General features: G+C 47.0%; 1 protein-coding gene across 7 annotated transcripts in view; it reads right to left on the bottom strand.

Moving 5' to 3' along the window:
* CRACDL (CRACD like) overlaps positions 1–18,041 on the bottom strand; it is a 144,043-nt gene that overhangs the window by 12,702 nt on the left and 113,300 nt on the right. For all 7 annotated transcript variants that reach the window (XM_009442951.4, XM_009442952.4, XM_009442955.4 and 4 more), the window contains one exon: positions 16,264–17,944. In XM_009442951.4, coding sequence (XP_009441226.1) covers positions 16,264–17,944 — 1,681 coding nt within the window. The remainder of the gene's footprint in view (positions 1–16,263; positions 17,945–18,041) is intronic.

Raw genomic sequence — 18,041 nt, 5'->3', positions numbered from 1 at the left:
GAGCCTCCCCTCCTCTTGCTCCACTTCCTCTCCTAAGTGGAATTGCACAACTCAGCGAGTGCAGAGGATCTGACTCCACACAGACTCACTTTGCAGCCTAGGGGCAAACAGAAGGACACTGTTTCTGGAAGCTTCTTTCCCAGCCACCAGCATGGGGCTGCCAGGGCCAAACTGCCCTCATCCCTTACCTGACTCCCAGGTCAGGAGGCACTGCCAAGGGCTCCTCAGCCGGCTCTCCTGCTTTCCCAGGCCAGGCTTTCTGTGGTTTGAATTTCCCAACTGATGCTCAGAAACCCGCCTCCCGCTGGGCCACATATCTCTTTTCACACAAGCTTCAACTCCACATGGCAGAAAGACAAAAGCCACTGCTGCTTTAACAGCCCTGGTAGCACGCTTCTATCATAAAAGGCAAGGGAGTGAGGGCCCAGAGGGGCCATCTTCCCCGGTGAAAAGGCTGAGGGAGACAGAGAGTCTCCCAGTGGCAGCATTTATTTACGAGGGCCTCATATGGTAGTATATTCATCACGGGGTGGGGTGAGTGTCGGTCCTTGTCCCAGGGCAGGAGTTTGCTCAGGTCCTCATAGTAGAAACTGATGTGAGTTTTTCCCAAACGGGGCCCTGGGGTCTGCTTTGGTTGTTGTCAGAGCCCCAACTATACCTGCTTTGGGGATCTATTGCTCACAGGTAACATCTGTGAGAAGGCATTCATAAAGAAAAAACAATCGTTGAGTCACATCTGTGTTTGGGTGTGTGGAGTGAGGCCAGGAATCTGGCCAGCCATGTGTATTGGGGGCACCCCAAGGGGCAGATGCCTTACCAGGCTCTTTTCCTGACTTCTGGGACAGCTGCCCAGCACTTGGCATGTCAAGGTTGGCAGACATCCCAGGGTGGCCTGGTCCAACCTCCACATCTCATAGTGGAGATCCCAGGGAGCCAGGGCTGGGCTCAACGGCACAGAGTTGTCAGTGGAGGAGCTGGACTGAAAGCACACTTGCTAAACTGCCGCTGCCTGTGCAATTAAAGCTAGCCTCTCGGCAGGAGGCAATGACCAGTCTACCTCCACAGAGATAGCTGGTCTCCACTCCCAACCAGCTAACTGGGACCTCACAAGGATATGGGGAGGGAAAGGCACTGTTATTTAAAAATAACTTTGAGCTAGAGCACATGATTGAGAAAAAGGTGAAAAATTATCCTACTTACACTTTGAAATGTACACAAACACCTCACCTTAGATTCCTTGTCTCCCCACCTCAGATCTCCAGAACTGCTGGAATTCTACAAGAACCGTCTAGGGTGGCCAACAGAAGAGTAAGTAATCCATTCCAGGGGCGGCCATTGTCCTTGGAGCTCAGATTTCCCTTTCTCTATTACATCTGGGCCCTCCTTCACTCACCACTAGCAGGTAGGGAAGTTTCTCCCGACCAAAGAAATGTTCACAGCTAAGGTTTATTCCATCTTTGTCTTCAGAGCAGTATCATATTCATAATGACCCTCACAGCCCTCCTTGCAACGTAAGGATATTTTCAATCCCCATTTTGGATATGGGACCACAGAGTCTTATGGAACAAAGTGACTTGTCCAGGGTCCTTGGCCAATATGTAACAAAGCTGGGATTTGAACACAGACCTCTTGATCTCTAATCTTCATTCACTACATCACATACCATCTCTTACTAAGAGGTATGACCTCATGACTGTCCTATAAAACCACTTCCTCCCCATTTTAACTTATTCATTGAGTGGCAAACAACAGTTACTCAGCCTTGGCACTGCTGACATTTGGGGCTGGATAGGTCTTTGTTGTGGGGAGCTGTCCTGTGCACTGTAGGATGCTCAGCGTCTCTACCTGCTAGATGCTGGTATACCTCCCTTCCCCACCCTACCACAGCGGTGTCAATCAAATATGTCTCCAGGCACTGCCAATGTCTGCTGGGGCCCACACCTGCCCCAGCTGAGAACTGCAGTGCAGCATGACACTGCGGATCGTGGGCTGCAGTGAGTCTATGCGGCCTCCACCTCTCCTCCACAGTTTACTAGCTACATGCCTTTGTGCAAGTTCTTTAACCTAAGTTTCTTTTCTTATTTACTAAATAGAATTGTTGTTGAAATTAACGCGTAAAGCATTTAACGTTAATACTTGGCACTTAGTAAGTGCTCACTATATGTTAGCTATTGTTGTTATTATTTACCCATTTACTGAGAGGGTAAATCTGCTGCAGACCCTGACTTCAAGAAGCTGATAGAGGGAGGCAGGCATACAGGCAGAAAGGTGAAGTATTATGGTGCCTTGACACCCAAGCCATTTTTGGGAAGAGCACAACCCTTACAGGGTCTCAGCAAGATGCTATTTGCTAGTGACAGCCCTGAAACAGTGCTGCCCAGTAAAACTTTGTATAATGATGGAAATGCCCTCTGTGCTGTCAACCAGTCATACGTGGCTCCTGAGCTCTTGAAATGTGGCTGCTGTGACTGAGGAACGGCATTTTAATTTCGCTTACATTTACATTTAAACAGCCACGTGCAGCTACTGGCTCTGTGTTAGAGAGCGCAGACCTGGAGCCTCACCACTCCAAGTGTCGTCCATGCACCAGCACTGCTGCCATCATTCCAGACGTACTGGGTGGGAAGCATCACCTTAAGCAGATTCATAAGCACTCCTAAGTTTGAGAAGCGCCGCTGTCCTAGAGCCCAGTATCTCAACATTGGCCACACATTAGAACCACCTGGGCAGCCTTTAACACTCTCATTGTCTGGGATTCATCCTGGGCAGGTCCACCAAATCTGTGGGGGTGGACTCCCAGGTGACCGCAAGTTGCAGCCAGCAGTGCCAACCACTGATCTTGATGCTGCTCTGAGCTTCTGCCCAAAGAAACCCTGAAGAGAGAGCTCACAGTATGTTGTCCCCTTTCTGGGGACAACAGTGCCCAGCTGACCAGATGACCCAGTTCTTGAGAACTGGGCTGACATCTGCCCCCTGCCCCCAGGCTCTGGTAGATGCTTCTTTTAACCAGCCAGTGCCCCTGGTCCCCAGGACATCTACCCCCAGGGCTGCCCATGCTATGGGTCCACACTGTTGCCACCTCAGACCTCACCTCCTGCCATACCCTTGGCCCTGCTCAGAGGGGCCTGGGACACTTCCTACTTGTCATAAAGATACTGTCTTCTCTTCTTCAAACCTATTTCTCTCCTGAGCCCTGGAGTGAGTGCACAGAGGGTCTCAGTGCCCCCCACATAAGGTTAATGGCTGCCGTGGAGAAAGTACTGAAGCCAGCCCTCTGAAATGGCACCAGTGCAGCTGCAGGGGATGGGCGGCGCTGCTCATCTGCTCCTGGGAGGTGGGCTGCACCTGTGCAGGAACCAGAGCACTGCACCTGCAGGTTCTAGAGAGAGAAAAGCACTGCCCAATCCTGGTCTCCCATGGTCCCCCATCCCAGGTAGAGACTGTAAGACTTCCAGCACCTTCTCAGTCCTTCTCAGGTCCCAGCAGTCACCATGGTCACTTTTGTTATAATCAGTTTTAATTCAGTAATTAAAATGTGTAGCCTCTGGGCGAAGTGAGGCTATGACTCCTGAATGCAAGGTGTCTGAGTTGGGGCGGGGACTCCTTTCCCGAGGGCTGAGAGCGGGGGAAGAAGGAGAGTAGGGAGATCAGCAGGACTCTTTGGAGCCTTACAAGGTTTTGTCCTGCCTGGGCCTGGCAGACACTTGAAACTGACACTGGGGGATTCCCAGCCACCACTGGGACTCTGGTTGTGACCACTTCTCATTGTCCCCTTGTCCTCTTGGCTGGTTCCTCATGTGGGGCTCTGGGAGCACAGGTGGGTCATGTGGTGGTCCTGTCTGCCCCACGCCCACAGGTGGTCTGAGTCCAGCAGCAGTCCTTCATGTCTCCCAACTGCAGGGCACACCTGTCCAGCTTCTAAGAAGTCCCATGGAAGCCACCCTTGCAGACTCTGCATGAGGAAGTTTCCTCTGCACTGGTGGCTCACAGGACTGCAGTGTGCTCTCCACAGAAAGTGTTTTGCAAATCAGCTTTATTCCTCCCCACCGTCCATATATTCTGAGGGTGGGGGTGGTGAGTGGTTGTTGACTCCACAGATCCTGCACACGTGCTCTCTGGTATCTTACATCTCTGCATTGGTGCCTTAACCAAAACTGGGACAAGGAGAATCCCATTCTCACACAGCATTCTGTGCAGCTGAGATGAGAATATTTTAGTACATGTTTAGGAAAGTATGACTGTACTCTATGAAACTGTATCACATTTTGCAGTTAAAATGCCTTTGCTGCCCTATTTGCTGTTATTACAAATAACCTCATTATATACAGGAGGAAATTAAGACTCAGAGTTTACAAGACTCAACTTGCTCAGAATCCCACAGCCCCTAAGAGGTGCTCCTCAGAGTAAACCCCACAGATCCACACTCTTCAATCTTACCACCCAGCCCCTGCCTTGCTCCCTCCCTCATCCCAGCACCTGGTCACGCAGACACAGCCTGGTCCAAGGATCACCCACTGCAGGCTAGGAACCCCAGGGCATGGGTATGGGTGCTCAACAGAGGAAGAAAAACCCTGGAAGTTCTCAAGGGTTCAGGATCTAGTTCAGGGGTCGAGTGAAGTACGCTCAATATGGGCAGGGGTGTGTACAGAGTGCCAGGGAGCTGGTATCAGGGGCGGGGCTGCAGGAGATGTTGGAGGGAGTGAAATGGCAGACAAACTTAGAGAGGCAGAAATGTTTGTTTTGGCCAGAATCTAAAAAGACTTAAATGCCTTCTCTAGGAGTTTGAATTTTATTCTAAATATAATGGGAAGGCAATGCGAATTTTTAAAGAGGAAAGCTCCATGGTTCCACCCACGACCTGGGAAGAAAGGGTAAGAAGAGAGTTGGAGGGAGGAGGGACTGTAGGTGTCAGGTTAAAGATGAGGCTGGCATGGGGACGTAGGAGGATAAAGACGCTGCACATTAGGATGACCAGAACTTGCTGACCAAGGTGAACATCACGACTGGCATTTTTCACCCATCAGACTGGAGGAAAAAAAACACTGACGACACTTAGTGTTGATGAGGGGGTGGAGAAATAGTCTCTATTCTGCTGGAAGAAGTGTAAACCAGCACAACCTTTATGGAGGGTAAATTAAAGTTGTCTATTAAAAGTGCACATGATCTGAGAACCTGAAAATCCACTTTTAGGAATCTATCATAGAGAAACAACCGTGTAAATACATAGGGATTAAAATGGACAAGAGTGATTACTGCAGCACTGTCAACAAGAGGGAGAAAAGCTCAAACAAGCGGAATGCCCCTCAGGAGGGGAACAGTTAAATAAAACACAGAACACATACAGTGTAACCCTTAAAAAGAAAGACGCGAGGCAGTTCACTCTGATTTAAAAAAAAAAAAAGATGCCCATGCTTTACTGTGGAGTGAAAGTGCAAGCCAAGATGTACAGCATTTTTGTGATTAAAATAAAAGGATCCACGTGCCTAGATATGCATGCCCGTCTTGCTGTGGTTATGACTGCAGTGTTCAAGGGAAACACGATGAATCTGGTGGTGCGGTTCCCCCTGGGGAGTGGGATTAAAGAGGTTCAGAAAGGGGTGGGCAGGAGGCCACTATCCCTTTTTTTTTGTATTTGAAAATTATTCTGGCCGGGCATGGTGGCTCATGCCTGCAATCCCAGCACTTTGGGAGGCTGAGGTGGGCGGATCACGAGGTCAGGAGATAGAGACCATCCTGGCCAACATGGTGAAACCCTGTCTCTCCTAAAAATACAAAAAAATTAGCTAGGCATGGTGGTGTGCCTGTAGTCCCAGCTACTCGGGAGGCTGAGGCAGGAGAATTGCTTGAATCTGGGAGGCGGAGGCTGCAGTGAGCCAAGATCATGCCACTGCACTCCAGCCTGGTGACAGAGCGAGACTCCGTCTCAAAAAAAAAAAAAAGAAAAAAAAAAAGAAAATTATTCTTACATTTATATATAGTAAAATTCATCCTTTGGTTGTACAGTTCTGAATTTTAACACGTTTAGCTTCTTATAACAACCGTCACAAACAGGATGCAGAATATCAACACCCTGAAGAATTCCTTCTTCCTTCCCCTATGTAACCAGACTCTCCTCCTACTCCCAACCCCTGGCAACTACTGATCTATTTGTTCTCTGTCCATATAATTTTTGCCTCTTCCAAATGTCATAGAAATGGAATAATTCAGTTTGCAATTTTGAAAGACTGGCTTTATTCACTGAGCATGCACAATTAAGGTTACTGTGTATATTGAGGGTCCATTCCTTTTGATGGCTAAGTAGTTTTTAATCATATGGATGTACCACAGTTTGTTTACCCATTCACCAGCTGAGTTACATGTGGGTTGTTTCCAGTTTTGGGTGATTATGTCATTTATATTTTTACTTTTGAGACAGTGTTGCTCTGTCACCCAGGCTGGAGTGCAGTGGCACAATCTCTGCTCACTGCAACCTCCACCTCCTGGGTTCAAGCGATTCTCCTGCCTCAGCCTCCCAAGTTGCTGGGACTACAGGTGTGCACCACCGCACTCAGTTAATTTTTTATTTTTAGTATACATGGGGTTTCACCATGTTGGCCATGCTGGTCTCGAACTCCTGGACTCAAGTGATCCACCCACCTTGGCCTCCCAAAGTGCTGGGATTACAGGCGTGAGCCACCGCACCTGGCTGGTTTTTGGTGATTTTGAATAATGCTGTTGTAGACATGAACGTATGACTTTTGTGGGAATGTACATTTCCATTTATCTAGGATAAATACCTAAAGTGGAATTGCTGGGTCATAAGCATATTTTTAATTTTATAAGAAATTGCCAAACTGTTTTCCAAAGTGACTGTGCCATTTGCATTCCCATTGGCCATAGAGATAATACTCCAATGAGAATTGCATTTTCTCCACATCCTCACAAGCACAATGGTATTATTAATTTTTGTTTTGGTGATTTTAATAGTTACATAATGGTATCTCATTATGGTTTTGTGTTTCCCTAATGGCTAATGATGGTAAGCATATTTTCAGGTGCTTATTTGCCATCTGTACACTTTCTCTGGTGAAATGTCTGTTCATGTCTTTTGCCCGTTTTCTAATTGGTTTGCTGTTTTTTTTTTTTTTTTTTTTTTTACTATTGACTTTAAAGAATACTTTATATATTCTAAATACTGGTCCTTTATAGGATATGTAGTTTGCCTATCTTTTCTTGCAGTTTGTAGTTTGTCTTTTCAGGCTCTTAAATAGGTCTTTTGCAAAGCAAAAGGTATTAATTTTAATAATGTCCAATTCATCAAATTTTCCACTTTGGATGCTTTGATGACAAGTCTAAGATGTCTTTGCCTAGCCCTATATCCCAAATATTTTCTCATATTTTTTTCTAAAAGTTTTATAGTTTTCATTTTACATTTAAGTCCATGACCCCTTTTGAGTTAATTTTGTATATGATGTAAGACTTAGGTCAAGGTTCATACTTTTGCCTATGAATATTCCTATGCTTCAGGACCATTTGGTTGTGATGTACAATTTGATAATATTTTGTTAAGAATTTTGCATCTAGGGCAGGCACAGTGGCTCATGCCTGTAATCCCAGCACTTTGGGAGGCTGAGGTGGGTGGATCACCTGAGGTCAGGAGTTTGAGACCAGCTTGACCAACATGGTGAAACCCTGTCTTCACTAAAAATACAAAAAATTGGCCAGGTGTGGTGGTGGGTGCCTGTAATCCTAGCTACTTGGGAGGCTGAGGCAGGAGAATTGCTTGAACCTGGCAGATGGAGGTTGCAGTGAGCCAAGATTGAGCCATTGCACTCCAGTTTGGGCAACAAGAGCAAGACTCTATCTTAAAAAAAAATTTTTTGCATCTAAATTCAGAGATACTATAGTATACTAAATTGTACATCACAACCAAATGGTCCTGAAGCATAGGAACATTCATAGGCAAAAGTATGAACCTTGACCTAAGTCTCACATCATATACAAAATGAACTCAAAAGGTGTCATGGACTTAAATGTAAAATGAAAACTATAAAAATTTTAGAAAAAAATATGAGAAAATATAGTATCTCTGAATTTAGTATAGTATACAGAGAGTCTATAGTTTTCTGTATTGTCTTTAATTCCAGTATTACAATCATGCTGGCCTCATAAAATGGGTTGGGAAGTGTTTCCCCTTAGTTTTGCTGAGATTTTGTATAATTGGTGTTATTTCTTCTTTAAATGCTTGGTAGAAATCACCAGTCAAACCACGTGAAAATGGAGTTTTCTGGAAGGTTTTTACCTACAGATTTGATCACTTTAACAGATACAGGACTATTCATGCTATTTTTTAAGTTTGATAGTTTGTGTCTTTCAAGGAATTGGCCCTTTTCTTCTCATTTGTCAAATTTATGTGCATAGAATTGTTCATAGTATTCCCTTATTATCATTTTAATGCCTATGGAGTCAGTAGTGGCACTCCATAATGTTTGTAATTTGTGTCTTTTTTCCCCTCAGTTTTTAAATCAACTTTATTGGCTATTTTGAAGAACCATCTTTTGGTTTCATCAATTTTTTTCTATTATTTTTATATTTTCATTTACGTTTGCTCTTATGTTTATTATTTCTTTCCTTCTTGCTTTGAGTTTAGTTTGCTTTTCTTTTTCTAGTTCCTTAAAGTGGAAGCTTAAATTACTGCTTTGAAACATTTTTTCTTTCTAATATAATTTAATGTTGAGTTTCCCTAAGTACCAGTTTATCTGCATTCCACAAATTTTGATATGTTGTATTTTCATTTTAATCCAGTGTTCTAATTTCCCTTGAGACATCCTCTTTGATCCATGGATTATATAGTGGTGTAGTGTTTAATTTCAAATATTTGATGATCTTTTTCATATTTCTTTCCAGATATTTTTCAGATGTTATCAAACTCTTATTTAATTCATTAAGGGCAGAGAACAAGCTTTGAATAATTTCAATTCTTTCGAATTTAATAAGGGCTGTTTAGTGACCTAGAATATGGTCTATCTTCATGAATGTCCCATGTACACTTGAAAAGAACATGTATTCTGCTGTGGCTGGTGGGCTGTTCTATAAATATCAATTAGGTCAAGTTGGTTGATGATGATGTTCAACCAACTTGACCTAATTGAAATATCCTTTCTGATTATCTACCTGCTACTTTTCTTGACTACTGACAGAGGAGTGCTAAAGTCTCTACATCTTACTATGGATTTATTTATTTTTCCTTTCAGTACTACCAAGTTTTTGCTTCATGTATTTTGAAGCTCTGTTGTTAGGGACACACACATTTAGTACTCTTATGCATTCTTGATTCACCAATATTACTGAAATTATCATTATATAATGTTCCATTTTATCACTAATAATTGTCCTTTTTCTGAAGTCTTCTTTGTGTTATATGAATATACAGCCACTCCAGCTTTTCCAACTCTAAAATTTCTATCTTTATAGCTTCTATTTTTTTTTTACAGAGAATTTCTATCTTTCCATTAATTCCAAGAGTACTCATTTTTACTTCTTAGAATGTGGCATAATAGTTGCTTTAAAGTCTTTGTCTAATAATTCCAACATTTGAATCCTCTCAGGGTTGGCATTTGTTGATTGCCTTTTTCCTCGATAATTTTTTAGGCTTTCCTGGTTCTTTGTATGTTGGATAATTTTGGTTCATATCCTACAGATTTTGAATATTATGCTGAGACTTGGTCCTACTAAAATTCTCAAAAGGTTTTGCTGTGCTCATTCTAGTCAGTTTTACGCATGTGCAGCTCAGGGATGAGCCCAGAACTTCATACACACATTTAAAGGATATCTAACTCAGATGTCTCCTTTCTGTAATCTCCTCAAGATTCTATGGCCAGAAAGCCAAGGTTTAGCCTCTCTGCACTGTAGCACCTTCTTGTGACTGGGACCAGCTCAGGACAGAGTGGCAAGGGAAAGAAGCCTGCAGGACCCCCAATCACCATACCTGTTGCTGCTGTCTGTGCTAATACGGGGGTATAGTTTCATTATTGGGTTTCTCCGGGGGTAATGTCTAAAGAGTCAAAAGAGCTCTGACCCATAGGAGCTGCTGTGGGGAGAGGCAGGTACTCACTTGGAGTGCTCTAGGCTGGTGCATACTTGGAGCAGGGCTGGAAGGGCTAAAGGACCGTTGCCCTGCAGAGGGTATTGCTACCATCTTCAGCAGGGGTGAGGGGTTGGCCACTTCACTGATGACCAAAGATTAGGACTGAAAGAATCAAGAGTTGTGCCTCACAAGGGACATCACTGCCACTGCCACCAGGGCAAGTAGTTTCAGCTTGTTGTTGGCATTTGCCTGGCATACGGATGAGAGAATAGAAAGAACTCCATCCTGCAGGGATGCTGCCGCCAAGAGAGATTTGCTGCTTAGTTGCTGGTGTTCACTTGGAGTAGGGCCAAGGCTGTCCAACAAGCTCTGTCCCATAGGGGCTGGTGGTGGGGGGGTGCAGTAGGATCTGGGCTAGGAAAGTCCCAGGAGCTCTGGCCTGCAGGGGTTGTTGATACCACCAGTGGCAGAGCGCAGAGGTGCTACTTCACTGCTCACACTTGCTATGGAGTCAACACTCAGGTCCTGATCTATCTCCTCAGGCTACCAGCTCCTCCTCTTACCTACCTTTCAGAGTCCCCGATACTCACTTTATGCATTCAGTTTAGGGTTTTATGACGTATCAGTGGGAGAGATGGGGTGGTGTTTATTCCATCTTGGTCAGAACAGCAAGTCCCTTTTTATGTCACTTTTAAAGTAGTAGGATTACGAGGTGATTTTACTATCATTTTTAGGCCTCTCAGGATTGTTCATATAAAGATATTTGTAATAATGCTGAGGTTTCTGGCTTGAGTATCTGGGTAGATGGAGTACTGAGAAGGAAAGAGAACTGTGCTGGAGGTGGCATTGACAAATGGAATTATGAATGCTGAAGTGTCAAGTCAGGGCTGCTCATCAGATGGGTAGGTGGCTGATTGCTGTGGCCCAAGAAGTCAAGGGAAGCAAGAACTCCAGGAAACAGGTGGGAATCTGTGATGTGTCTTGCACGAGGGGAAATGAGGAGAGGTCGCTTTGTACTGGGTGACATGCAAGGATAAGACACACATGGTTGAGGAGCAGAGGAAAGAGGCAGGGAAACAGAGGTTACGGTGTTGATGACACTTGCTCAGAAGGGACTGTGAAGGGAAGGGCAAGACAAAAAGAAATGCCAATGTGAGCAAAGTTGGTTTTCTTTAAGAATTCAAGACATATGTGGGTATATACCCAAAATAACTGAAATCGGAATCTCAGAGATATTAACACCCCCTGTTCACTGAGGCACTATTCACAACAGCCAAGATGCGGAAACAGCCTAAATGTGTTTGGACAAACAAATGGATAAAGCAAATGCAGTGTATACCTACAATGGAATATTATTCAGCCTTAAAAAGGAAGGGAATTCTGTACTTGCAGCAACATGAATGAACCTTGAGGACATTATGCTAAGTGAAATCAGCTAGTCACAGAAGGACAAGTATTACATGATCACATTTCTATGTGAAATCTAAAATAGTCAAATTCATACAATTGAAGAGTGGAAAGGTGGTCATGAGGAGCTGGGCGGGGGAGAGGGAAATTGGGGGCTATTCATCAATGTTTATAAAGTTTCAGTTATGTTAAGAAGAGTACGTTCTAGAGATCTGCTCTATAACACTGTACCTATAGACAACAATACTGCACTGTACATTTTAAAATTTAAGAGGGTCAATCTCATGTTATGTGTTCATATCACAATAAAATGAAATTTTAAAAATTCAAGAGACAGGAATATACTTTTAGCATGATGCCAATAAAACCCCCCACAGCTTGTATTCTAACCCAAATGAATTTGAATATATCTGAACTGTGTCATTAAAAAAGGACGACAGTCTCTTTCAGTTCATTTCCTTCAGAAAATGGCTGTGACATACAAAGACAAGGTGGCCAGAAAATGGCTGTCTACACTCCTCCAGCATCCAGCTACCACCTGCCTTCTCTGTGCAATAAACTCTGAGGGTCAGTCCCCTGTGCTCTTCCCATCTTTTGGGGCCAAGAAAGAGCTTGCATGGCAGGAGGACATTAAATATTTGTTGAAAAAAAGAATGCATGAATGAGTGAGTACTGGAGTCTAGAAACAGAGGGTCAGAGACTGGAGTGTGTTACTCTGTCACCAACCCTGTCTGGAGGAATCAAGCTCAGATTAGCCAATGCTGGTTATCAAATGAGGTCCCCAGGTGAGAAGGGTGGTTTCTTGCACTACCTTCCAAAACACCAACATGTGACCATGACTTTGTAAAAAAAATAAATCTCATACCCAGAAACAAGACAGACTAGAAGGAGAGCCGATCTAGGAGTGATTTTTTTTCTACATACTTTCTGTGTTTTGCAATTTTTCCACACAATATTCTCTAACTCCTTTGTTCTCATTCTAATCCTGCGTGCAGAAGCTGCTTTATGACCTGTAATTTAGACTCTGGGATGGATTGAACCAACAGGAGGATGCATAATGTTCTGCACAAATGAACAAGGCTGATAACCCTGGGCCATTTACTTCCTACGACAGATCAGCAAATTATGAACCAGGCTTATAAACAGGGCTCCTCTGCCTCGAGGAGCACAGACACATACTAAGCTTGCAGTAACCACTCCAGCACAGCCCCTGTGAGGCTCAGCCCCTTCGGCAACCCAGGCTCCTGTTTATTACAACCAACCACCATTGCATCCTTTCCTACTCCTTCTGCTGAAGCGTCCCTCCATTCCTTCAAAGAAGGAAAACAAGGTGTGGAAGAGAGGAGGAGGAATAAACCAGGTGCTGGGGACAAAGCAGTTTGAGTGCCCAAAGCCGAGTCATCTGGAACACTTCAATCATCCAACTTTACTGTACATGCCCTGGAGGGAGGACGGGGGAGGTGGCAGACTATCTGGGAGCTCTGGGCAAGGTATTTGCCACCACAACAGCAAATATTAGGTCTTTCTGGAAACAGTGATATTGTTATTAAAACTTTCATTATCTGTATGTTTTATGTGAACTGAATTGCTTCTAGCTAATGTAATTTGGGAGCAATGAGAATGATAATAGTAGAAGTGATAATAATCAATGAAAGCACAAACGGATTTGGCATCTAGGGAAAGTGTGGGGGCAGCTTCACTGCTGGGGTCTGACAGCGCAGACCCTGAGATTCTGCTCTGGTCAGCATGAGATAGCCCCTCAAGGTCCAGGTAGGATCAGGCAGCAGGCCCAGCCTGTCCTGGTACCTGTCCTTCCAATACCACTGCCCCTGCCCCCAGAGTTGCTTCCCTATAAAATGTGGGTAATTCCTTCCCTCTCTCTGTGTTAAAATGAATATCATTAACCATACCCATAAAGTAACCTAGATTCTTCTTTCGCTTTGGAATTCATCTAACTCTGTCATTTCTATGGCTTTAGTGAATGTGATTAAACTTAGATGGATGAGACAATTCTCTTCTACTATATAAGCAAAGCTGTTAATAAAAAAATACTCTATTACATTTTATAAATCAAAGAAAAATACACAAAGTCTTTACAGATTATCCCAGGCATTTTATAGTGAAGAAAGCCTGGCTTAGGTTGAGAAACTTACATATAAATAATGGGCAAAGCATTGCCCTCTGAAGCTTCTTTTTCAGATCTGACTACGAGCTTGATATTCTGTTTTTAAGTTCCATTCATTTAGCAAGCTCTTGAGAGACATTTTCAATTCTAGGCCATGAAGGTCAGGGTTTCATGTGCACAGAGAGCAACTCCTTCCTCCCTTGCTACTTCAATGGCTTTTTGAATCACTCTACAATAGCTTCAATAACCTCAATGGAAATCTGCAGAGTGGATCGTCAGTGATGGCTTGAACTTCCTCCAGATTCCCGCACTGATTATCCTACTGCAGTGGCAGCAGCAACACAAAATCGCGGCTGTGCCAAGGGGCCTTCAGATTGGGAAGGCCACATTTGTGGGCTCTTTGGAACTGTGAATCCTTGTGTGTCACCGTAGGAATTTAAAGCACTGTAAAAGAGCCAGAAAAGATTAGACTATTTTGGAACTGTTTTCACATTGTTTTGTATGAGCTAATTTTCTTCGTATGTATGCATCTTCCTCTTAGGGTGCAGGATTCCCTAAGAGAGCTACTGGGTTCTATTTCCTCTCTGTCCCACAATACACTGCTTGAGTAGCCTGAAACATTCTTTCTTTTTTTTTTTTTTTTTTTGAGATGGAGTCTCGCTCTGTCACCCAGGCCGGAGTGCAGTGGCGTGATCTTGGCTCACTGCAACCTCCGCCTCCTGGGTTCAAGCAATTCTCCTGCCTCAGCCTCCTGAGTAGCTAGGATTAGAGGTGCGCGCCACCATGCCTGGCTAATTTTTGTATTTTTAGTAGAGATGGGGTTTCACCACGTTGGCCAGGCTGGTCTTGAACTCCTGACCTTGTGATCCGCCTGCCTCGGCCTCCCAAAGTGCTGGGATTACAAGTGTGAGCCACCACGCCGGGCCAAAACATTTTTAAAAAACAAAATTTGTCATGGAAAACTTCTCCCCAGGGCCCCCATCACATGCACACACAACTTATTTGTGTAGTTTCATTTTCTGGTTCACAGATTTCCATTAATTTAAAAAACCAGCAGGCCAGGCATGGTGGCTCATGTCTGTAATCCCAGCACTTTGGGAGGCTGAGGCGGGCAGATCACTTGAGGTCAGGAGCTCGAGACCAGCCTGGCCAACATGGTGAAACCTCGTTTCTACCAAAAATATAAAAAAATTAGCCGGGCGTAGTATCGTGTTTGCCTGTAATCCCAGCTACTTGGGAGGCTGAGGCAGGAGAATCACTTGAACCCGGCAGGCGGAGGTTGCAGTGAGCCAAGATCGTACCACTGCATTCCAGCCTGGGCAACAGAGTGAGACGGAGTCTCAAAAACAAACAACAACAAAAACAACAAAAAACCCAGCAATGAAAGATTCTTTAGCTCTGCTGCAAATACACATTTTCAACAGATTTCTCATTTCATCTGAAACACTATAAGAAGTGACAAATGTCAAAGACAGAGAAAGGTCATCTACTTTGTCTCTGCTCATTTCAAAAGACAGCTGCTTTCAAATATTCTTACGTTCTGCCTCAATGTTAACACAATCTCCCTTTCAGGACAGCAAGTAAATGCTGACCCTCTTGAGAGACTTACGTTTTATACAGACTTGTGATTCCAATATATGGAATACTTTCCATGTTGCAGCTGAGCCACGTGAACCTGATTATGAAGCAGGAGGAAATTCTTTCTTGGAGGAAAAGGTCAGAAGGACCCTAATAGAGGAGTATGTTTCATTTATAGCCAAGAAATAGCTTAGGCCCTGAAAGAACCTGCATCAAAATGAGTACACATGTCCTGGGATTTGGACTTCGCTGAGTTTCTTAGGTCAAAAGTGGGAGAAGAATTTGAGGGATTCGCTGAGAGTCCTATCAAAATCAGTTTTTACATTTCTCTTTATCTCATGTCTACACACTGACTTCTCTGTACTTATGCAAAATCCTGGTATTTATTTTCCCTTTTCTACTCTTTATTCCTTATTTTATCTCTGTCTTTTTAAAACAGACAGGGTCTCACTCTGTCACCCAGGCTGGAGAGCATGGCACCATCATAGTTCACTGCAGCCTTGAACTCCTGGGCTCAAGCAATCCTATTTCAGCCTCCCAAGTAGCTGGGACTACAGGCCCTCATTACCACGCCTGGCTAGTTTTAAAATTTTTTGTAGAACGACGTCTCACTATGTTGCCCAGGTTGGTGTTGAACTCCTGGGCTTATCAGCAGGCCTTGGCCTCCCAAAGTGCTGGGATTACAGGCACGAGCTACCGAGGTCGGCCTATTCCTTACTCTAGATTAGGGGTGTCCAATCTTTTGGCTTCCCCAGGCCACACTGGAAGAATTGCCTTGGGCCACACATAAAATACACTAAACTAAGGACAGCTGATGAGCTTAAAAAAAAATTCGCAAAAAGTCTCAATGTTTTAAGAAAGTTTACGAATTCCTGTTGGGCCACATTCAAAGCCGCCCCGGGCCCAGGCCGCGAGTTGGACAAGCTTGCTCTAGATCAGACATGATGTTAGTGGGAATTCTGACTCATTCCAACTCCCCTGCAACAAAGTTTGTACCAGGAGCATTTGGCGAGTGTCCAGCAAGATGTGCCAGTGGATGTGGATCTCCCCAGGCCCTGCCCTTCCCGCACCCTCGGCGGGCTCTTACCAGCTCCCCTGCGCAGCGGCCTTTTCTCCGCCGTCCTGGGCTCCTTCCTGGGTTCCCGCTCTCCCGGGCCGGCGTCGGGGGGCGCGGGCTGGTGCGGGAGCGTGAAGCTCTGCAGAAGCGGCTTCCGGGGCAGAGGCGGCTTGGAGCTGAGCGGCTCGGGGGGCCGGGCCTTCCCCTTTCCTTGGTCGCTGGGGGCCCTGGCGCCTCGAAGGGCGGGGGCCGTCCCGAGGGGACACTTCTCCTCCTTCGGGAGCACGGTCAGCGACCTTTCTAACCGGACCTCGGCACTGTACCTCTTCACACCCTTCACCTCCTGAGAGGCGCCATCCCTGTATTTGAGCGAGAGGGAGGTGGACCGGAGCTTGACGGGGAAGGGGTTTCTGTCCTCACTCGGGGCCGGCTCCTGGGCGGCTGGGCAGGGCTCTCTCGTGCCGGGCGCGGCGGCCGCCTCCTGAGGGCTCTTGCGCGGCCCGGCCGGGCTGGCCGCCCTGTCCCCCGAGTCCTGAGGGCCGCGCTCCGCCGGCTTCCGAGGGCCAGGTTTCGCGTGCTGGGGCTCAGGGAGACCCTGGAGGTCGTCAAGAGCCGCCTCGCTCCTCCAGACCGGGCCGCTCCTCGCGAGGGGCAGGCGGCCGCTGGCCCGTTCCAGCGGGCGGGAGACGCCCGGACGAGGCCGCGCTCGGCACGAGGACACCGAGAACTTCTTCGCGCCTCGCAGCTCGGCACCGCCCCTCTCCGCCTTCCGCTCTGGCGCCGCCCTCTCGGCGCCCGCCGGTGGCGCCTCGGCTCGCTCGGCCTTGGGGCGCTCCGGGGCGGCAGCCTCTGCGTCGAGGGAACCGGGGCCGGGCTCCACCGGGGGAGACTCCGCGGCGGCAAGCGGCGGGGACGCGGCGGGGCCCTCGCTGGCGGCCGCGGGCCGGTGTTTCAGGCAGCTCTTGGGCGCCGGCGGGCTCGGGGCGGGCGCCGTGGAGGGCTCGGTCCCAATTCTCTCGGGCTCGGTCCCCGCTCCTCTCTCGGGCTCCGTCTCCGCTTCTCTCTCGGGCTCAGGCGCCGGCCCTGGGGGCCCCTTCTCCTCATCCGGGAGCACGGGCGGCGTCGGCTCCGCTTCCTTCGGGACGCTGTGTTCTGGCCCGTCGGGAGCAGAGGGCGCCTCTGAGGTGGCTGCGGGGTCAGTCTCGGGGGGAGTCGTGTCCCCCTCAGGGATGGCGGTGGGAAACGGGCTCGCGACGTCTTCGGGAGCACAGACCACCTCCTCCGCCTTGTCCGTGGCCGGGGCACACGGGCCTGCGGGGGGCGCCTCCCCATCCTGCTTTCCGCCGTCGGGACCGGGATTCGGGGGGCCCTCCGGCGGGGACGGGGGCTCCACGCGGAGAGTGGGGGCCGACTTGGGCTCGGCGAGCTCCGGGGTGGCCGGGCGGCTTGAGGGGTCCTCCCCGGGGACGCCCCCCTCCTCCATGCTGGCCGTGAGCGCCGAGCAGTGCTGCAGGCGGGCGCGTCTGGCACGGGCCCCTCCGGGTGGCGGCAAGGGCGCCGGTGGCCCAGGCTCAGGGCCTCTGTCTGGCGCCACGTCCTGCTGCCCAGAGCTGGGGCTCTCTTCTGGGCTGACTTCCAAAAGTGGCTTCTCCTCGTTTTCCTCCTCCTCTGGGGTGCACGTCAGGTCGCTCAGGGATTCAGACTGAGCGCGCTGAGAGAAATAAAGATAAAAAGCATCGTCGCTATAGCCAATTCCAGGAAACCTGTCACCTCCCCACTTTTTTCAAGGCTTATAATGGTTTAGTGAT

This window comes from Pan troglodytes, chromosome 12 (assembly GCF_028858775.2).
Source record: "Pan troglodytes isolate AG18354 chromosome 12, NHGRI_mPanTro3-v2.0_pri, whole genome shotgun sequence".
In the NCBI taxonomy this organism is placed as follows: Eukaryota; Metazoa; Chordata; class Mammalia; order Primates; family Hominidae; genus Pan; species Pan troglodytes.
The sequence above is the reverse complement of the archived record's forward strand: the minus strand, read 5'-3'. Positions and strand labels throughout refer to the sequence as shown.